Genomic DNA, 21,017 nt, shown 5'->3' on the forward strand with positions numbered 1-21,017 from the left:
GTATGCAACCTGCCATGACCTGGGCACCCGAGGGCCAGGGTCAAAGTGAGAGACCCACGCCAGTTCTGCCCAGTCCAAATTCTTTCCGATGGGTGAACATTCACTTCCCAGCTTCCCCACCATTGTACGCCCAGCGGCTGTGGTTTGAGTCATGACATCTAGAGGAAATGAACACAACCTTGGGCAGATGCCAACATGCCGCCAACTCGAACGCCCCATCTACCGCGGCAGCGTGAAACCAAAACAGGACGTGTCATGTTAGACCCAGGCCAGGAGGTAAAACAGTATGCGCGATTGCATTGCTATTGAACTTAAAGAACAGGAAATCAGTGGTAAATCTATTACATCAAAGTTAACCTCATCTGTGTCTCCCATGCTGGGGCGATAAGGCTGAGGGAAAGCGGGGCACCCCTGTCTGCGGCATCTCGTGTCCCGGTGGCTCCCACCCAGGGCTGTGGCCAGCAGCCCTGCCCGGTCCCTGCCAGGAGCTGGGGTTGGCCTGGAGGGCTGCCAGGAGGGGTTCTTCTCGCCACTGTAGCAGGAAGAGAAAACAGACCAGAACAGCAGCAGAAGTACGAGAACAGATGAGGTGCCAGCAGAAGTATCGGCAGTGCAAAAAGGGAGTTCGTCTCATCTTCCCTGAAACCCACCTTTTCTCGACACCCTCTCAAGCCTCACTCATCACACCACCCCCTCATACAGGGCAGAACCACCGGGATCCCCGAAGTATGGCAGGAACCCCTCTCCTGACTCACTGGAAGACGTATGGAAAGCAGCATTGCCTTTGTTAAAAATGTTATGACATCGTCCAAGCCCTAGAAAACATTTATGCCCTTAGCACACTAGACACATGACACGGGTATACAACTAGCGCTTACAGCTGCTCTCTCCAGAGCACCATAAATACTTCAAGAATTTGTAATTCTGCTCAAACGTACATGCTTGCATATATACATATATATACACGTGTGTGTGCGTGTGTGTGCGACTAAGATCAAACCAAACAGTTAAGTCCAAACATTACAACTTGGATTCTAAGCCAAGAAAGTTCAACTCAGCCGCGTGAATTCCCAGAGGAAAGAGGTATAGAAAGCCACATGGAAAAGGTTATGCTGGAAAAAAAACATCTTTATCGCATAACGTTCTTTGGCTGCAAAGGGAAGGAAGGAATGTGTGCTTGATAACATTCACACTTACAAAGCACCCTTTCTCCGTGGGTCTTAAAGGGTTTTATGAGCAAGCACCAAGGCATCGGAGTGCAGGCAAGAGCGTAGACCCTGGGGCAGTCAGACAACTCAGGTCAGCAGCAGGAGCCCCCGTGGTAGCCCTCAGGATGGAAAATCCTGAAGGTGGGCTCTTCCAGCTCTAAGAGAAACCTGCCTAAATCTCCTCCCCCAGGAAGCCTCCCATGATCCGGCTCCGCATGAATGTCTGCCGAAGCAGGGAAATCAGGAAGAGAGCCTCCTTCCACTTGCTCATGGCTCTGGTCACTGCTGTACTTCTAATTCAGAATCAGCGTGCCATCCTAACCCCTGGGGAACCAGAATAAATTCAGCGCCCCTTCCACAAGACTGCTGCTCACTGCCCCCCCCCCCCACTCCTGGCCTTCTCCAAGCTAAATGTTCCTAAATATACATCATATAGCATGGCTCTAACCCCCTGCTGTCAACCCCTGCTGGGGTTAGGTCATGGACATACAAACACACACCATCACCAGCCTCCACCACTACTGGAGTGGGAGTTGGGGGAGGGGGGTGTTTCAGAGCCATTAAAACAGGCAGGGAGTGACTTCCCAAAGCATTCATTTTAACAAACAAATTTTACATTAAAAAAATAAATACAATAAATAAATACAATTTTTTATAAAGCAAAACAAAACAGATACCCGTCTCATACGGAGTCAAGTGCATCTCTCTCAAACAACATGCCGGGAGGAGGCAGCTTCAGACTGTGATTCATAATCAATCCCAGATGCTCGCTCTCCTGAGAAGACATTTTCCCTCCCCCTCTCCAATCAGGGATACTTCAGGTCGAACCTATTCAAGAATCCCCATCTTGCTCACTAACAGGGCTCCTGCACTATCGTGCCCCCAAGGACAGCAATGGCCAGCTCCACCCAGGGCAGAGGGAGGAGAGACCGCTGCAGCTATAGAACCCAGCACAGCTGGAAGAAGGTAGCCAAAGATCACATTCACTCTTTTAAATCACATTTCCTTCTATCTTGACTTCATCACATTGGAAACTCATTCAAGGAATGGTCTACAGGGGCACCTGGGTAACTCAGTGGGTTAAGCCTCTGACTTTGGCTCACGCCACGATCTCAGGGTCCTGGGATCGAGCCCTGCATCGGGCTCCCTGCTCAGCAGGAAGCCTGCTTCCTCCTCTCTCTCTGCCTGCCTCTATGCCTACTTGTGATCTCTCTCTCTGTCAAATAAATAAATAAAATCTTTTAAAAAATAAAGAAAAGAAAAAAGAAACGGCCTACAGCTCAACCCCCGCCCCCCAAATCTCCTTGTAATGCTCGACAGCCACAGCTCCCTATCCTGTACTTGGATGGTTATTTGATTATTAAACCTGAGAGCATAACGTATCCCTTCAAACTGTATCTTGGTAGGTTCAGTCCCTTATTCCAACTCTCCAAATCTCACCCGTCATTTGGCGTAAGAACCTGTCTCCCCAGGACACCCAAATGAGAGGTGAGCTCTTGGGCCTTCCTCGGCCACAATGTATCACAAGCTGGAAAAAAAAAGACTGGGACTTGGGTATTAGAAACCATCCAGTTTGCTAGGGAAAAGCATCACTTAAAGGCAAAATGCCTTCCAAGGTGCATCCTTCCCAGACAGGCTTCTGGGTGACTATGAAATGGCACCAGCTCCCCAAGGCTGGGGTGGGGGCATTTCCCAATTTCTACAAGGTGGGAAGGGGGCGGGGGGGTTGCAAGAAAGGAGCCCTGTGGGATGGCTCAGCCCTTCCACACATAGTGTCTGCAGATAGGATTCCCATTTCTGCTTTCCCCCAGGACGGGGAAGGCGGTCGCCCGATAATGAGGTCTGGCTTTGAACACCATACTCAGTGCCTCTGACAGAGTCACAGGATGACTGTGCACACGTGACTGTGAGGCTGCCCTTCCTGCTCGCATCTGTGTAAACCGTCTTCACATCCGTGTAGATCCACACCGTACTGACTCAAAGTCTCGCTCCTCCACAGGACACTAAGATCGCTTCCAGTCTACGCAACCGCAGTGAGCAGGCAATTATCATTCTCAAATGGCAATGCTTCCAAGAAACTTTCATAATCTTAACAAAACCAATCCTTACTCCTATTTCCTTTACACTTAAAAAAAAAAAGGCATTTGTTTGGGATGAGGACAATTAGACTTCCTTAGTTTATAAAGGTCAGAGGACACCCAGATGGTCTGTCGTTTAAGCTGAGGATCCTCGTGAAGAACAGGGTACTCACGATCTGCATTTGGTTACTTTTTTGGAATATTTTTACCCCCAGATGCAGAAAAACTATTAAAGAATGATACGAAAATACCTATAAAATAATAAGCTATAACTATGAAATTCAATCACCATGTATTAGAATCTTACATAAGCCATATTCTCCAGATGTGAGAAAGTGTAGCAAAGCATGCTGGGAGTCATTGTATCAAATCCCTTCACATTGACACAAAGTAACCGTGGACTGACTGGTGCTTCCTGGGAGAGGGCACAGCTGGAAGAAATGATTCCAGTGGCCCCCTTGAGTCAACAATGCACTTACCTTTCAGTGTTACCCAGTACTGTTTCCACTTCCTCCGGGCGACCAACTCCAGCTTCCTTTCCTTCTGCAAAGTGACGAGGGGTTTGAAGAACAGCCATCCAGCTTTTCGGACCACCCCTTGCTCCTTCTCAAAGAGCAGATCAAGTTGCTCCAAAGAGCTGAGGGACCCGCTGCTGGAGTCTGCAGTTTCTGTGGACGTTTCTACATTCTCTGTGTTGGTCCTGCTCATTTCCAGCTCCCGCATGAAATTCTCATAAATGTTCTGTTGGAGGGGATCGCTGCCAATTGCATGAGCGGATTCGCTTCTGTGGGACAGGATCTGAGCTGAGCCCCCAGACCACAGTGAAGCAGACATCTGGAAGGGCCCCTGCACGTCTGCATTCAGTCCATCTGAGCGGCTGTCAAAGTAGTCACTGCCTTCCTTGGACCTCGGCTCCTGTGAGCAATGCAGACGACCACCCATCAGAGGTTACATACATCCAAAGCATCCCTTCCCCAACACCAGAAACAGGTCATACTGCTGTTTTCTAATGGTGCTGCCACAAAGCAAGACGCTTAACAAAAATTCATCTTCGAACATTAAGTCACCAAACCAGAAAGAACTGTAGAAATAATGTTGTCCAACCCAATCCCGAGCCAGTGGAGTCAATGCTTAAAGATAGGAACTGACTAAGGGCTCCTGACTATCCTACCTCTAACCGATGCTGAGCATCAAGAAACTAATTAGTGTATTTGTAACACATCAGTGAAGATTTCTAGGCTGACATTTCTTTGCTGACTGAATTGGTGTCTTCCTGGAAGGAATTCGCACTCCTCATCCAGGTCTTCCTCCTGGATCCTTTTAAAGGTAGAAAATCTCCAGTTCCAGGTTTAGGGAATAAGTACTCAGGTGTTGTCAGGTATTGTTAGACAAACTTCTCTTCCTCTGCCCGAAACAGTCAGTCAGTCCCCAGCTTCTCCCTACCCCTACCCACCTTAAGACTTGAGGATGTCTATCATCTTATTTTCCTTCTTCAGATATTAAAAACCACGCACGTGGGATTCTTCATCTACAAAAAGTATTTCCTCGTAATGCTGTTTTTCATAAACAGCATTTTTTTTTTTTTACTTAATTTGGGAATTTCTTCCATGAAAGAAATATTCACTCACATCCTTTCATTTGAACATCATTTTTTTTATTCGAGCCACTGGGGATACCAAAGACATGATTCTTAACCTCAACATGCACTGCAACATAAAATCAGACACTGGCAGCTCTAAATAGAACTAATATTTATAAAATAATGGCTGCCCCCATGAGACTGCCATGCACTGACAATCAGGGGCCATGCAGAGCTGACAACACGGAATGTTTCCTCGCTTCGAGAAATCCGGTTATTTAAGAAGAATAACTTTCAGACAGGCCATTCACTGGGAAACATCAGTAAGTACATTTTTCAGCAGAAGGTAAGCCTAATTTAAGACTTAACATTCCAAATTTAGAGCCTAGATTAAGTCTGCAGAGCAGTGCTCAGTGTACACATCTACTCAGCCACTAGAAGGCTGTCCATTATATTGCCTTACCCATTAAGATAAAAAGAAAATTAAATAAATAATAAATATATAATAATTCAAAATAAAAATGAGTCAAGGCCACCGACCAAAGGCCTTATTCTGAATATTCCACTGTGTGGAGGGGTTACTCTTTCCGACACTCTATCCGGAAATCCAGTAGCAAGCACATTTTGTAGGAAACTCCTCAGCTGGAGAGTGCTTCCAAATACCCAGGGGCTATAAACAACGGAGCCCTAATCGCAGCTATTACTAACAAAAATATTATTTTCCACTTGTGTTTACACCATGTCCCACAGTCATATTTATTTATACACAGATGCTTATGCAAGAATAGAGCAAGTAAGCCAGCTGCAGTGAGTCACTTAGGGAAGAAACTTTCAAAATAGTTTAAGATTTTTTTTTAATTGTCACTTTGTTGCTGTGCAAAAACTCCTAAGAGGTGAAGGAATACTTCTCATTTAGCTAGCGTTAACATCATGTCAGCTACGAACGTGACTCTGACTCACCGCCCCCAAACACCGGGATGCCTCGGATACCCAGCAAGAGCTCTAATGGGGTGTTTCAAAACAAGCCAAAGTCTGCCAGAGGAAAGACACTCAGGTGCCAAATTGAAATGTGACCCTATAAAACATTGTTGACAGTGTTTTTCGCAAGAGAGTCTTCAGTTGGTAGTTGTAGCCCTCACTTTTAAATGTTCCACCACAGCAAAGCGTGACAAATTTTCCTAAGAAACGGGAAAATATAGCATTTCAGCATTTATAACTGATTCTTAGACATGAACTTTCCCAGTTTCTAACACATTTCTAAAGCTTTCTGTCGAGAATCCTATTAGCCAGTGACTGATTTTCAGGCTAACAGGAACGTATGAGTGGACGTCCGTCCCTAAGTCAGCTCAGCTGCATTTCCCTATCACCGTGCTATGCGTATGAAACCAAGGAGTCGTGTTATACTGTACACAAGGCAGTCTGATTTCCATTTCTCTGCATGCAACTGGATCATCCTAAGCAATGGAAAATGTAACTTCATGACCAGGGCATTACCGAAAAGAGGAGAGAGGGGCTCGACAGAGTTCAGTCTCTCTCGGGAGGTAAAAGAAACCTCCTGATCATCATTCCTCACTTTCTAGGAAAATGTATTCAAATTCACACCTGGTCATTCTTCACATGTCTTTTTCCTTCATCCCACAGTAGAGACCACTAGCTCTCTGTGACTACGCAGCCCTCAAAGGGCTAAAGAGGGCCTAAAGGCCAGGGTCTCTGCCCCCTGAATGTCCGCTGTCACTGCTGCCCACCAAATACGCCTGACCCTCCTCCCAGGGCCCAGGGCAGGGTCATTCCTTCTCCTTCCCCCTCCCTCTGAGTTGGCCATGACCCTGTGACTAGCTTGGGCCAATAAAAGCATACAGAAGTGACACATGGAAACTGCAAAAGCCAACACACAATTTTCTTTCTCCTTCTGCTGTCACGGCTTGCAGTTTTCCAGCTGGAACTACTCTGTGGACCCAGGGTCCCAGAGAGGGACAGTGCAGACCAGAGTGACAGCACGGGAAAGAAAGAAACTTGGCCTGTACTAACCTCGGAGTTCTGAGAGCTTTCTGTTATCTCCGCATAACCCAGCCCACCCTGACTGACAGAACTAAAAGTTCACCCAGGACAGGAACAAGGACCCACAGTACAGCTCCATTGATATGAAGGTTTGTTGGCACCAAACACATACTCCTCTCTAGCACATTCTCTCTGATTGCTGTGGTATTCTTTTCCAGTTGTGGATGCCTTTTCACTAACTCACCCTACTGGTTAAAAACCCTAAGAAAGGGTTCCTCTTTTATACTACTTCTTTAAAAAGTCAAAACAAGTCTCTCCATCATGGTAAGGGTTTCTGGACCTTAGCCCTGCTGGCAGACAGAAGTTTCTGTGATGTGAGAATAGGCATTCATTTGGTGCCATCTGCCACACCGTCAGGAATTTTGCTCCCACGCACTGACTACATTTTTAAGGATCTAAACCTGATCTCTGCCATAAATCATGAAAGGAAAACAAAGGAGGAAAAAAAAAATGACCAACAAAAGCGGCACACTTTCGTCTTGTCGTTAACAAGACAAAAAATTCGGCTTGCTTACCTTCACGGATTATCGATTGTGGGAACATAAGCAAAACTAAAAAGCTGGCTTCACAGGATATTTCTTAAAAATCCAAAGCGGTTTACTTTAACATTCAATAAGCCCAAAGCAACTACCAGTGGCTGTCAACAGTACCTTGGCCATGTGTCTCATCGGAAAGAGCTCTTATATGAGGCTTAGTAGAAATGGCTTTGGCCCTGGCTTCTCCACCAACTTGCCGTGTCTCTTTCAGGGAAGACCCTCAAACTCCTTAAGCCTTGTTTTCTTCATTTTAAAGTGAGGTGGAAGCCCTTTCCAACTTTCAAATTCGGACTTTTTGATTATCTAACCAGTCTGTTCTTAACTCCATTGGCTAACAAACCATTCAGAACGAAATCTCTGGATGACCCAGACTTGAAGGAGGTCACCTCCTGAATGGGACAGAACGTGGTCAGTACACAGTGGCAAGTGGTCGTCCTTTAGCTGAACTAAACCTGAATTAGACTCAGTACAGTGGTGTGTGAGCCAGGCCACACACATGGACAGATGAGAACCATACTCTATGCAAACACGAGATGGGGAGTAACAGGCTCGAGGCCAGGATCAATTAGGGGTCCCAGTAAATGACAGCTAAACCTCAGTCAGCCACAGAACACCTGAATCAAAAAGACACAAAAGTTGCCCGTGCGGGATTACAGCCCCAGAGAAAGCAGGACCTACTTCCCTCATCAGGCTCAACTTCTGTCAGCCGTTCAGGACATGGGACCTGAGAGAAAAGTCTAATCTCTACTAGGCAGTGGTTGAGTGTAAAGAAGTGAGGAGTAAGGCGTTAGCAAATTACTACATTTGGGGATATGAAGAGTTCCGTGGCGGGACGGTGGTCATCTGTTCTTTACCTGTGGGTAAAGGGGGATCTAGGGGCAACAAAGCACAACACAGGAGGGGTGCTGGTGGTGTGCCTCATGCATGAAAAGGAAATAACTAATAGTAAGTTTTACAGATCTGACACCATCTACTCAGGGAAGGCATAGTCTTGGTCACCCATAAGGCTCTGTAAAATTTTATAATTCCGTCTCTATCTAGGATGGATAAAATGCAGTTTTACTAGAGGCAAATTACCCGCTCAAATTCTCTTCAACAATGCGGCTTAGATTGTGTAAGCGAAGAAAAAAAAAAAGAAAAAAGGAAAAGCTTTCTTCCTTCTACAAATAACTAGAAGTAGAAACACACAAAACAGAAAAGTCAAGAGCAAAAGAACTAAAAACCTAGCGGCGCCTGAGTGGCTCAGTCAGTTGGGCATCAGCTTTCGGGTCAGGTCAGGACCCCAGGGGTCCTGGGATCGAGCCCAAGGTCTAGCTCCCCGCTCTGCAGAGGAGTCTGCATCTCTCTTCCCCTCCCTCCCTGCTAGTTCTTTCTCTCTCTCTCACTATGTATCTTAAATAAATAAAATCTTTAAAAGAAAAAAAAGAAGAAGAAGAACTAAAAACCTAGCAGTTACCACTAGTTACCTAAAAAGGCAACCTATTACTTTCCTTCCTGGTGGCTAAGCCACTTTGTTTCCCCGTTACAACTTTATACATCATAATAAGTATTATCATCATCACAATTCTTTTATCAGGCATTATATTTTTGATATTACGTGTTCTTGGGTACAAGATGTTTTCAAAAACTGTTTGCTATCCCCCTTAGAAGGCAGTGAGATTATACAGATAATTTTTTTTATGTATCCCCAAAAATATTAATTTCCCCAAAGTAATGTCAAGTTTAGGAAAGCGACTCATTCCCAAATAACAATGATCTAGCTCTCCTTTTTGTTTCGGCTTCAAGAATGAGCTCTAGCAAAATTCTCAGATGACCAGTTCACTGGGGAATTCTCTGGAATGCTGTACTTTCTAAGGACAGTTTGGCCACGCCTTGGGACGAGGCCTGTGTCCTGTGGCGTTCCCAGCAGAGCACAGGAGACGAGCTTGCGCGGAATCAGAGAGCCTGAGGTTGTGGGTTAAGAGAAAATGCACATATCTGAAGCGAACCCCGGCAAACAAGAGGCGCCCAGTCCCAGACTAAACTCTTCACTTTCCCAAGCTCCGTAAGCCTCAGCCCAGCGCTCTGGGGCAGCTCCTGCAACACTCCTGCTGCTGGAGAAGGGAAGGGAACCTCCCCCTCCACCCTAAAGTGTACTCACCTGAAGCTTCCTTTTCTTTCGGGAGAGGCTTCCCGTCCAGTCGCTGATGCGGCGCATGCGGGCTTTGAGCGTGTCCTTCTTGGAGGCGTCCTCGGTCAAGGCCTTGGACTTGCGGCAGGGGAGGGTGAAGGACGAGTACGGGCCGGGGTCCCTGCGCTCCACCCGGGAGGGCACGTCCATGTCCGAGGCGAAGGACACGCGGTGGCTGAGGCTGGCGTGCGTGCCCACGAACTCATCGGACAGCCGCAGGCCCGAGGGCGCCGGGCTGCGGTCGGGGTAGAGCTCCCGGAGCGAGGACAGGGACGAGCTTTGGTTGAACGGCTTGGGGGCCGCGGGCGGCGGGAAGTCGGCGGCGCAGAGGCGGGGGGCGGGCGTGCTGGGCACCGGGAAGGAGCCCTCGGCCTCGCTGGCCTCGCTGGCCTCGCCCACGGGGCCCCAGGGCGAGTCGTACCAGGACGACTCGGAGCTCAGGGAGCTGCCCTTGCTGGAGCGCGGCCGCGAGTCCGGGGGCGAGTCGGGCCCGGGGCCCAAGGTGGGCGAGTAGCGCAGCAGCCGCACCGGGCCGCCCGCGTCCCCCCGGGGCCCCCTGCCCTGCTGGCCCCCGTTGTGGAACTCGACCCGCAGACAACCGTCCAGCTTCCCCAGCGTCTTGATGAGCACCCGGGGGCTCTTGCGGTCCTCGCCGGGCGGCGTGGCTGCCGCGCTCTCGTTCCGCCCGTAGCAGTTGAGAAGGTGCCCACTGCAGTCCCTCGAGACCGCGAGGTCAGCCGCCCGCTCGTGCCCGACGTGGTGGAAGCCGTTCTCCGCGGAGAAGGCCGCGCTGCCGCTCTGGAGCTCGGTTCCCGAGGCGCTCGTCCTGCGCTTGGGGTAGGCGCTGCTTTTGGGGGCTTTGCATGTGGGTCCGCCCAGTCGGGATGCGTAAGGCTGATTGCTCTTAAAGTGAGAAAGGCAGCTTCGGGCCAGGGACCGGGACTTGTAACCCGCTCCGCTGCCTCCGTGACCCCATCCGTGGGACTTGTCGTCCTTCCCATGAATGCTGCGTATCTTCAGGGAGCAAGGCTTTTGCTCAGCACCAGAGTTCGAACTGCTATGATTTTTAGATCCTTGAAGGGTGTACTGACTCTCAGAGTTCCCCATTTTAACCTAAATTAAGAACGGTAGCAGCAGTAAAAAATATGACCTAAGTTACTGTGACAGAATTTGCTTAAAAAAAAAGTTCCAGGGGCGCCTGGGTGGCTCAGTGGGTTAAAGCCTCTGCCTTCAGCTCAGGTCATGATCCCAGAATCCTGGGATCGAGCCCCGCATCGGGCTCTCTGCTTGGCAGGGAGCGTGCTTCCTCCTCTCTCTCTGTCTGCCTCTCTGCCTACTTGTGATCTCTGTCTGTCGGATGGATAAATAAAATCTTTAGGGAAAAAAAAAAAAAAGCTCCACACATTACAAAACAACAACTCCTTTTCTTTGGTGTCCCACACAAGTCGGAGAAGTAGAGACAAATGTTACCTACTGAATTGATTCTCTCTGTGCCATGCAGGTCATCAACCAAGTAGACAACACTGCACACCCGTGTACTAGTTACTTTAAACACATACATTTTTTGTATGATATTAATTCAGACATCGAATAGGCATAAAAGTCAACTTAAAGCAGAGGCCTCCTTTAGGCGTGGCACTGAGAGGTTCTGCATAAATGACTCTTGAACAGAAACATGAAGGAAAGCATCTTAGCTCAGGCACTCCAGCTCCTCAGTGACCAGAGACACCGACTTCTACCACACGCCAACTGCTAGAAGAGCAACTACCCCCCCAGCAGAAGAGACTACTGCTCCTTTTTAATAACGTGAGTCTGGGGACCACACCCTGCTGGAGCTTTGACAGATCACACAGACTAGGAACACCACAAAAGGAGTCCCCCAAAACTAGGCTGCGATGAAAACAGGGGTGGGGTAAAGAATAAAAGTTCTCATTTGGGGCAGAAAAACACTTTAATAAAAACGAATCGCTAGTGCTTGTCTAAAGCCTTTGAGGGTCCTCACTTCAGAACATGATGAGGAAAAGAAGTCGGAAGCTGACTTATCAGAATATGGATGTCTGAAAAAAATTTAGATTCTTCTCATTCCCTGTAAAACCCCGATGTGTTCGATTCGTCTGTTACTTAAGCCAAACACGCAAGTCGAAATTTGAGCCAAACCTTCCCCTTGGGTTTTTCACGCTAACTGGTATATCACTATTTGAGGCAAGTTAGAAATCATGTTTCCAGTTCCATTTCAAAATATATTTAGTAGGTTTTTACTTTTAATTCTTTTACACCTAAGAATGTACACCTACAAAAGTCAAATGGACTGACTTTTCTTTGGTGGGAGTTAGCAAACACAATTAAAAATAAAATTAACCAGACTGAACGATGAAACTTACTTATTACCTTGATCACAGTCTTGCCACTGGACGTGAACCACAACTCATGCGTGCTGGCTTTACCTGAAGTCTAGTCTGTGCTCTGAGGGAGAGTAAGAGTCAGAAGGCTTTACCGGGTCCTAGAAAAAGGCAGCATGGTTAAGTACGGCAACCGAATCCATGAGACGATCCTGAAAAACAGAAATACAAGAAACCTGTCAAGCGTTTTACACTGAGCTCCCAGAAGGTAAAAGCAAAGGTTTCTTGTAAATTATGTGAAGAAACCACCCAGTGTCCACAATCACTGTCAGAATAAAAAATGGAATGTCTGTGAACTGCTTGATTCATCAGAGGTGTTGGAAGATATAAACGGAGCTAGAACTGCCCCTCCAGTCTTGTAGAAGCCATTAACTCAGCACAGTCTGTAGTCCAATGCGTGCCTTTGTTTCAGGGGAGGGCAGGTGAAAGCAATGGTATGAGTCACGGCTCGTCTGTCACCACCATTAGGAAAACAACTTGCAGACTCTGCGCACCGACGGGACGGCAGGAGCATCACCCTGATCGGACAACAGTGCATTGTTCTCTCTTTGACTCAGTAGTAACAACAAAACCCCAAATGCAGAATCCCAGTGAAGTAACTTCCCCTTTGGAGGTTGACCCCACAAAGGAGATTAAAAGTTGATCTCCAGCGTATTTCGGGTCTTTCCACACAAGAAGCAGGAGCAGGAGGCCCACCTTGGAAGGTAAGATGACAGCCCGGGGGAGCTGCCATCTGGCGGGGCTCACTCCCGGAACACAAAGCCTGAATGTTCTCGAAACACAGAGCAGAGCCGTGTGGGTTCAAGCACAACTTGCTCCCTATTCAAAAAAAAAAAAAATTATTTGTAATTGTGTTAAAATACACATAGAATAAAACTGACCATCTTACCCATTTTCAACTGTACCGTTAGTTGTGTTAAGTGCATTTGTATTCTCATGCGGCCTGTCTCCAGAACTCTCACCTCACAAACCTGAACCTCCCCACCCGGGTCCCCGGAGCCCCGGCTCCCACCATTCTCGACGTATCTCATGGAACTAGAATCACACAGCAGCATTTGTCTCTTCGGGACGGGCCTATCTCCCTTAGCAGAATGGCTTCCAGGTTCCTCCATGTCACAGCTTACGTCAGAATCCCCTTCCTGGATGAAGCTGAGGCACGTTCCGCTGCATGTGTGCACCCCACCTGCCTCACCTACTTCTCCATCAGTGGACACTCGGACCGCCTTCCACCTGCTGGCCCTTGTGAATGATGCTGCCTCAAACGTGGGTAGACAGACTCCTCTCTGAGACCCTGCTTTCAGTCCTTCGGGGTACCTCCCCAGGACAGGAACTGCTGCCTCCTCTGGTAATCCTGTTTAACTTTTTAAGGAACCACCATCCAGTTTCCACAGCAGCGGCACCGCTGCGACACCCCCACCGACCACGTCGGTGGAGTCCAGTTCCTCCACACGCTCACCAGCCCTGCGGTTGTCTGGGTGTTTGACCGGGGCCGCCGGCAGGTATGAGAGGTATTGTAGTGCAGCTCCAGTGTGCGTGGTCTCTAATGACTGGCGATGCTGCCCAGCCTTTTATGTGTTTGCTGGCCCTTCGTACAGCTTCACTGGAGGGCTCCACGGTGACTTTTTTTTTTTTTTTAAGATTTTGTTTATTTGGCAGACAGAGATCACAAGAAGACAGAGAGGCAGGCAGAAAGGGGGGGGGGATGCAGGCTCCCCGCTGAGCAGAGAGACCGATGCGGGCTCTATCCCAGGACCCTGGGATCATGACCTGAGCCAAAGGCAGAGGCTTTAACCCACAGAGCCACCCAGGCGCCCCTCCACAGTAACTTTTAAAGTTAATGAAGCACCAGCCCTAAGTTCCTCCAATAAGGCCAAAGACACAAGTCTGCTGACACTACTGTATAGTCTCACGTGTCCACTTTAAATTGGGGAGCTGGGGGGAATATCAAAAAGATCTTTCGCTTTGGCAGTAGGAGGACCATCTACGAGCATCTCACTCATGTGGTCAGAAACAGCACCTGCTACGCAACTAACCACTCCTCTCTTGAGTGGGCGCTCTCACACATCTGAAAGAGGCAACAGCCGCTGGTTGAGATGCCGCTGAAACACGGCCCCCGTGACCACTTCGCCACCAGAGCTGGATCACAAGAACTCCACCTTTTTTTCTTAGAAGGGGAGAGGGGAGAGCGAGAAGGAGAAAGACAATCCTAAGCAGGCTCCACGCCCAGGGCAGAGCTCGACACGGGGCTCCATCACAACCCTGAGATCACGACCGGAGCCAAAACCAAGAGTCGGGCACTTAACCGACTGAGCCACCCTGGCATCCCAAGAACCCTACCTTTTAAAAGCTCAAAATCTGAGTTGTCAGTATTTTCTCCACTACATCTTAACTCAAGGAACTCGAAGCGGCACAGTCACCCCTGGCTGCCGCCACGGAGACCTCTCCCACGAACTGATTGCAGGGAGCCTCTGAGCTTGTTTACTTTGCTCAAGACCAAGGCCCGGTGATGACCCCAAAGGTGAAGGGCTCCAAGGTCACTCACCCACAGCCGCCTGTTTCGTCAGTCCCTTCTGCTCTGAAGGTCACGTGCCTGAAGACCAGCACACACAGCCCTGGCGTCAAGCCCTCCAACATCAGTGGCACAAAACTGCCGCTGAGAGGCTCCCTTTGTCAGCTGCTCAAGGACACACAGAGGCCAGGAGTCAAAGCCACAGAGCGGCTCCAGGGCGGAAGCTCAGTCCCCAACAGCAGGTTATAACCTCAACGCTTCATATCACTTTTGAAATTAAGTAGCTTAATTTTTATGTCATGTTATGTTTCAAAAACATAGCCCTGGGCCCTGTCCCTTACAGGGACACTGTCCACACGAGGCCTGCCATTTGGGGGACCCATTCAGTACACACCTGTTGAACTAAATGAACCAACTTCACGTGGCGGAAGGTTGAGCAGGAATGAGCAGGAATCATTCGCCAAGGGTCTGGCCAAAAGACTGACACGTATGCCCACGAGGGCATGTTTCCATACTGAACACAACACTCCCTAGAGAAAAGCAAAAGGGGGTTGATGGAGACGGGGAACAACATGCATTGTTGCCTGCGGAAATGCCTACCAGCTGTTCAACATTTTCAGCCAATCCTGGCAGAAGAAAACCAGCCTTCAACTAGAATGAGAAGAATTTATTCAATATTTATGAGGAATTTATTGACAGGAAGGGTCATCTCTGAGGGAAACAATTACCCTGAGGAGTTTGGCAAAATTGAACAGATACTAACGGTCATGCTTCCACTGTGATTTTTGTCTAGAAAAAAGAGAATAAATAGGTCAAATGTTCAGCACCCCTGACTCCTTTACTAAAGGAATTTTGTGGTAGTTAAAAACTTTTTTGTTGGGCGCCTGGCTCAGTTGGTTAAGCCACTGCCTTCGGCTCAGGTAGTGATCCCGGAGTCCCAGAATCGAGTGCCGCATCGGGCTCCCAGCTCTGTGGGAAGTCTGTTTCTCCCTCTGACCTTCCCCCCTCTCATGCTCACTCATGCTCTCTCTGTCTCAAATAAATAAATAAAATCTTAAAAAAAATTTTTTTGTTGATAGAGAGGGGGCTGAAAATACAGAAACAACAGATTCCCCCCCCCCTTTTTTTAAGAGAAGAAACAGTTCAAAGACCCCAGTGTCTCTAAGCAGTAAAAATAGATATTAGGTACACTAACCTGTAATAATCCGTATTGGGAATGCCTCCGTGTAGTAACACGTATTAGGTATGCTAACCTACAACTGATGTTAATGGGTATATAAATGTGCATCCAGGCCCACAGCTGACCGAGAGAGAATTCAGTGAAGTCATTCTGGAATAAATGATATGCTGCAAAGACTGTGTGTACTGAGCAAATACTGTGTGTTGGATAAACACTTTTTTATAATAATTCTTTTATTTATTGTATAATAAAATATCACAATTTTTAAAAATAGACCACAATCTCATGAACCTAAAAGAAAGACAAAAAAGTCCTTGTCTTTTGTTTTTTGCATTCCCTTCCAATCTCCAATTACATAAGTGTGCTTTTCAAGCTAAAATCACAAATAAGAATGATGTTGGTTCTTATTAAAACTGTAATCAATGACCACCTCCCAGAAATGTCCAGCAATGTGAAGGAATTCACAAATACATCACCACAATCCCAACAGCCACTGGGACCTACTGAAATCCACAGAAAACCTCTTTCAGGAGGAAATGCAAGATTTACCTTTTCTTCATTTGCCTTGAACTCATGTGTTAAGATTCCCAAAGACTCCATTTCTAGGCAGTATAGAGTTTACAGCAGAGGAAAGACTGCTTTGTCTCTGGCCTGGGCCAGCTATCAGAAAGAGCAACTAAAGGGGAGTGAGAAGCAACCCCCCGGGGGCCAGATGGCTCTGTGAGGAGGACCGGGGCTGAACGGGGACAGCAAGCACAACAGAGGTGTGGGGACACTGCATAAAAGCAGGTTTATGGCTGGGCAAGGCAGTGAGGGAAACTCAGGTTCTACCACCATGAGACACCAACAAGGCTTCTCATGGAATTCCAGAGAGATTTTCGTACTGAAATAGGAGCTTCATCCTTGTCCAAGGCCAACATTCCAGATGGTGATCAGAACTAAGAAAAAAGATGAGAATACGACTAGCCGTCATTAACCATAACAGTATCTACTTGGTGTCCTTTATTTGGGGGTGGGAGGCTGGAGAGGGGGTACTTCAATTATTAAAAAGACAAATCTCGGGTTCCTACTCTAGTTTGTGTCAGAGAACTTGAGTTTAAAACCTGTTTCCATCTCTTAAATAGCACTAGTCTTTGGGAAAATTACTTACACTCTCTGAATCTCATTTCCCCCACTTACAATTTGAAGATAAAAATATCTACCCTACTTACCTCACAGAGTGAGACTAGTAGAAATATACATGAAACCACCAAAAAAAAAACTGGAAAACAGGGCACACATCCATAGTACTATTACTAGCTTTAGTTTTAAGTCTAATTTTGTGTACTATGATATCAAATCTTAGGATAGTTTGTTGTTCCATTTTATTAACTATCAATTATGTTAATTATTATATATTTATATATTTGTAATCTTCCAAGTTCTGTTAGCACGTTCTGATTTTTTTATCGATTCTCCAAATGTAAAGCATGTAAAACTACTTTGTGGGTCAGAGGTCTGCCAAATGTCAACAAAAACAGTCACATAAGCTACGTACTTATGTTATTAGACAGTTGTGATAAAAAAAAATGAGGGGCGCCTGGGTGGCTCAGTGGGTTAAGCCTCCGCCTTCAGCTCAGGTCATGATCCCAGGGTCCTGGGATCAAGCCCCGCATCGGGCTCTCTGCTCAGCCGGGAGCCTGCTTCCTCCTCTCTCTGCCTGCCTCTCTGCCTACTTGTGATCTCGCTGTCAAATTAATAAATAAAATCTTTTTTAAAAAAATGGACGAAAATAACCTAACCGCTCAATGAACAACTGGTATGACTTTAAAGCAGTCATTCTCAACACCACATCAATTTTGGCCCCATGGGGACAATTGGTAGCATCTGGAGACATTTCCAATTGTCACAACTGAGGTCAGGGCATCTGGTGGGTGGAATTCCGTCCATGGCCAACAGGATGGCTCCCATGTGTTCCCTGACCCAATATGTCAATGGTGTTGAGGCCTGCCTTCAAGTTTTACTGCCTGTCTTATTAAAACGGCTATAACACAAGAATATGCTGAAAAATCGGAAACAAATGCATTCATCACTGCCAGGATCCAAACTTAGTAACAAACGCTATAAATATTGACCAAACCTGCTTCTCTCACTCTGAGTCAGTGAACTAGTCAGAATGCAAGAACTAAATGCCATGACTCAAAGAGGCTCGTTGCTCATCACAAGAGGACTTAAACCCCATTTGTAAAGGAGGCAGGCGAGAGGAGCATCTGGTCTCCCCAGGAATAGTGCTTAGGAAGAGGGATCCTTACCAATCCAGTGCGCAGACAGCAAGCTGCTGCCAGGGCCTCAAAAGCTGAACATGCCCTGCGGAGCCCTATCAGTGCTGCCCGATCCAGCAGGACTCCTTCCAAAGGCATATTCACAGATGAACGGACAAACCAACCCGCACGTCGGAAAGCCCAGGACACGCCGGCTGGGGTCGGGCGGGGAGGGGTAGTAAATTCCACAGGAACCACAGCCCGGCTTTTGCAGCACTCATCACCTGAGGAAACCAATGTATCGCAAGGAGGGTCTCCACACTCACCCCCGTTTCATTACAAATTCCATCTGCAGCACCACTTTGGAAATGCTTGTCCAACCACGGGTTGTGAAACTCGTTTAATGAATCGGTGATCGGTATTTTTCTAAGAACAGAATAGAGTTAGAGCAGAGTACAGAATAAAATCAGACAGAAAGCCGAGAAGGGCCTCCCAGTAAAGGTAAAAACGGTTTTATGAACTGAAATTCTGTGTGTGCTTGTCTGTTTGCCTGGATACTGAGCAATCCTGAAGAACAATCATATCTTCGTGACCAAAAAAAAAGTGTGAAAAACAATGAAACAGTGACTTACAAAACCTCAACGAGCCGTTGCATGGCACATCCGTTTTAGTAAGACCCAAGGACAAACAGAGTCCAGGGAGTCTCAAAAGATTTGCTCGCTCACAGCCCCTGGCAAACGCTTGAGCTAAAGACAGGAAGAGACAAAGTGCCGCCAGGGTCAGAGTGCAATCCCGGCCCGGCAAGCTGGGCACAAGGTCCTCGCTCTCCTTCATTCTACATCTTAAAAGAAACTTTCACTGGATGTTTAAATTCTTCAGAGCAAAGTTAAAAACTATCCCCTAGGGGCATGTGGGTGGCTCAGTCGGTTAAGCATCTGCCTTCAGCTCATGTTGGGATCCCTCCTGGGAGCAAACCCTGTTCAGCGGGGAGTCTGTGTCTCCCTCTCTCTCTGCCGCTCCCCACACTCATGCTCTCTCACACTTTCTCTCAAATAAAGCAATTTTTTTAAGTTTTTTTTAAGATTTTATTTATTTGACAGAGAGAGAGATCACAAGTAGGCAGAGAGGCAGGCAGAGAGAGAGGGGAAAGCAGGCTCCCACCCTCGCAGAGATCCCAAAGCAGGACTCGATCTCAGTACTCCGAGATCATGACCTGAGCCAAAGGCAGAGACTTAACCCACTGAGCCACCCAGGTGGCCCTCAAATAAAGCAATCTTTAAAAAAAAAAAAAATTACTCCCCCAAAAAGTTAACTGAAGACCTGAGTCTTGAAGGATGAGTGGGATCCTGTTAGGTGAAAACAGAAAAGAAGGGCCTTCCAAGGAACAGAAAAGCAGTTTCTGAGACATGGGCACTCTGTGACAGTGTGCGGAGTCCCTGACTGAATGCAGAAAGACCCTGGCTTGTTCAGGAAAAACTCATCAAGGGCAACAGGGCCTGACCACTGGTGTCAGGGACAAAGTTTAGAGAAGGGGGATGTGGGAAAGGAGGAGAGGCTAGGGAGATGTTGACTCTCAGTAACCCATCACCCCTCCCCATCTCCCCGCTGTCCCAGAAGCACCACGGTGTGCCACCTCCCAGGGACACCTGAGCATACCGTCTGGAAAAGGAGCCCACAGTCATCCATACCTCAAAGATCAGTGTGGGGGCCGCACTGGCAAAGGAGGGAAGTGTTCTTAGTGCTGGCAGAACCTTGGAAGTTGAATGGCACGGAGTCCCACTCACCATGAACATGAATGAGGAGACCCTCCTGCTTATCTGGCCCTCTGTCCTGAGACCGTGAGGGAAATAAAAGGGATGCAGGATCTGATCCCGTCCCCAAAAGGGCTTCCCAGATGGCGTGGGGAAGGGCTCATTACCAATATAAACCATTGGTAGAACCAATAAGGGATTTATGACAATTTTAACAGCATGGAGTTCACGAGCAAGGTGGTGAGACCAACAATCCCACAAATATTATCGGTATGTCGCTGGAATGCCAGGGAGCTGAGAGGCCCAGCTTCATCTGCGCCATCACAGAAACTGAAAATAATTCAGGGTTTGGTTTTTGTTGGTTTTTTTAAACCACCTTTTCAAGCAAAACTATAGAATTTAGTTTTAAATAAAATAATCCTAGTGAAAATAATGATTTTCCTTATTTTTCTTTTAGAAATGATCAGAATGCCTTTCATACATTTTCATCCTTGTTTTTCCCAGTTTTCCTTTTTTTTAAATATATCAAATGTTCAGTCCCACCCTTTTCTGCAAAGTCTACTTCAAATCTCGTCCAAAATTTGGCCAACATCCTTGCCTCCACAGACCTTGTGCAGTAAGCACATTCGGTAGCGGCCAAAGATTTACAAGACTCAGGTTTGCTAGCGTGACTTTTTAATAACCTCTCATGTTCAACTTTTAAAAACAGGAACCCTTCCACAAAAATGGGAGTTCAGGCTTGGGTGAGTACTTCCCAAGCTTTGTATGGAAACAGAAGCCCCTGCATGGGGACGTGCGCGGGCTGTGAACCACAGGGCTTCTCACGGACTCGGGCACCAGCAGGTAAGGCATGTGCTTCAGTAAATCAGGAGCAGGCATCGCAGTTCTGAACCTCAATCACATTCAGTGACCAAAATACACCATGGTAACTGTACCTAGTGACCAAAATACACCATGGTAACTGCACCTAGTGACCAAAATACACCTTGGTAACTGTACCTAGTGACCAAAATACACCATGGTAACTGTACCTAGGGATTCCTGGCAAAATCTTGCTTCATTATACACTGTTCAAGTTAAAAAATGAACAGGCTTAAACCACACATTTTCTTTCCCCTCATTTGAGCAGGCGCTTTCCTCGCGCTTGTAAACGTGTGACTCTTCCATCCCAGCCCAGCGTGCAGCCTGATCCAAGAGCTCATTTCTCCAAGCCAAAGGCTTACGGCTACCAACAGAAGTTGTTCTGGGGTCCACAGGTAAAATTAAACCAGTTGTTGCTGAACTTTTCCTTAAATTATATGATTATTCA

The 21,017-nt window shown here is 47.3% G+C and overlaps 2 protein-coding genes across 3 annotated transcripts in view; both read right to left on the reverse strand.

Moving 5' to 3' along the window:
• The window catches only part of TIAM2 (TIAM Rac1 associated GEF 2), a 109,084-nt gene extending 96,922 nt beyond the window's left edge, over positions 1–12,162 (reverse strand). Inside the window, exons 1-3 of one of the 2 annotated variants that reach the window (XM_046004853.1) lie at positions 12,011–12,162; positions 9,600–10,742; positions 3,766–4,201 (exon numbers count right to left, since the gene is read on the reverse strand). In XM_046004853.1, the coding sequence (XP_045860809.1) occupies positions 3,766–4,201; positions 9,600–10,736 (1,573 nt within the window). In that variant the 5' untranslated portion in view covers positions 10,737–10,742; positions 12,011–12,162. The remainder of the gene's footprint in view (positions 1–3,765; positions 4,202–9,599; positions 10,743–12,010) is intronic. The other variant, XM_046004852.1, reaches the window with a different exon arrangement.
• Positions 12,163–12,723: 561 nt separating this feature from the next.
• The window catches only part of SCAF8 (SR-related CTD associated factor 8), a 347,831-nt gene continuing 339,537 nt past the window's right edge, over positions 12,724–21,017 (reverse strand). Inside the window, exon 27 of the mRNA XM_046004859.1 lies at positions 12,724–12,847. The gene's annotated coding sequence lies outside the window, so the exon portion shown is untranslated. The remainder of the gene's footprint in view (positions 12,848–21,017) is intronic.

This window comes from Meles meles, chromosome 5, assembly GCF_922984935.1.
Source record: "Meles meles chromosome 5, mMelMel3.1 paternal haplotype, whole genome shotgun sequence".
Classification (NCBI taxonomy): domain Eukaryota; kingdom Metazoa; phylum Chordata; class Mammalia; order Carnivora; family Mustelidae; genus Meles; species Meles meles.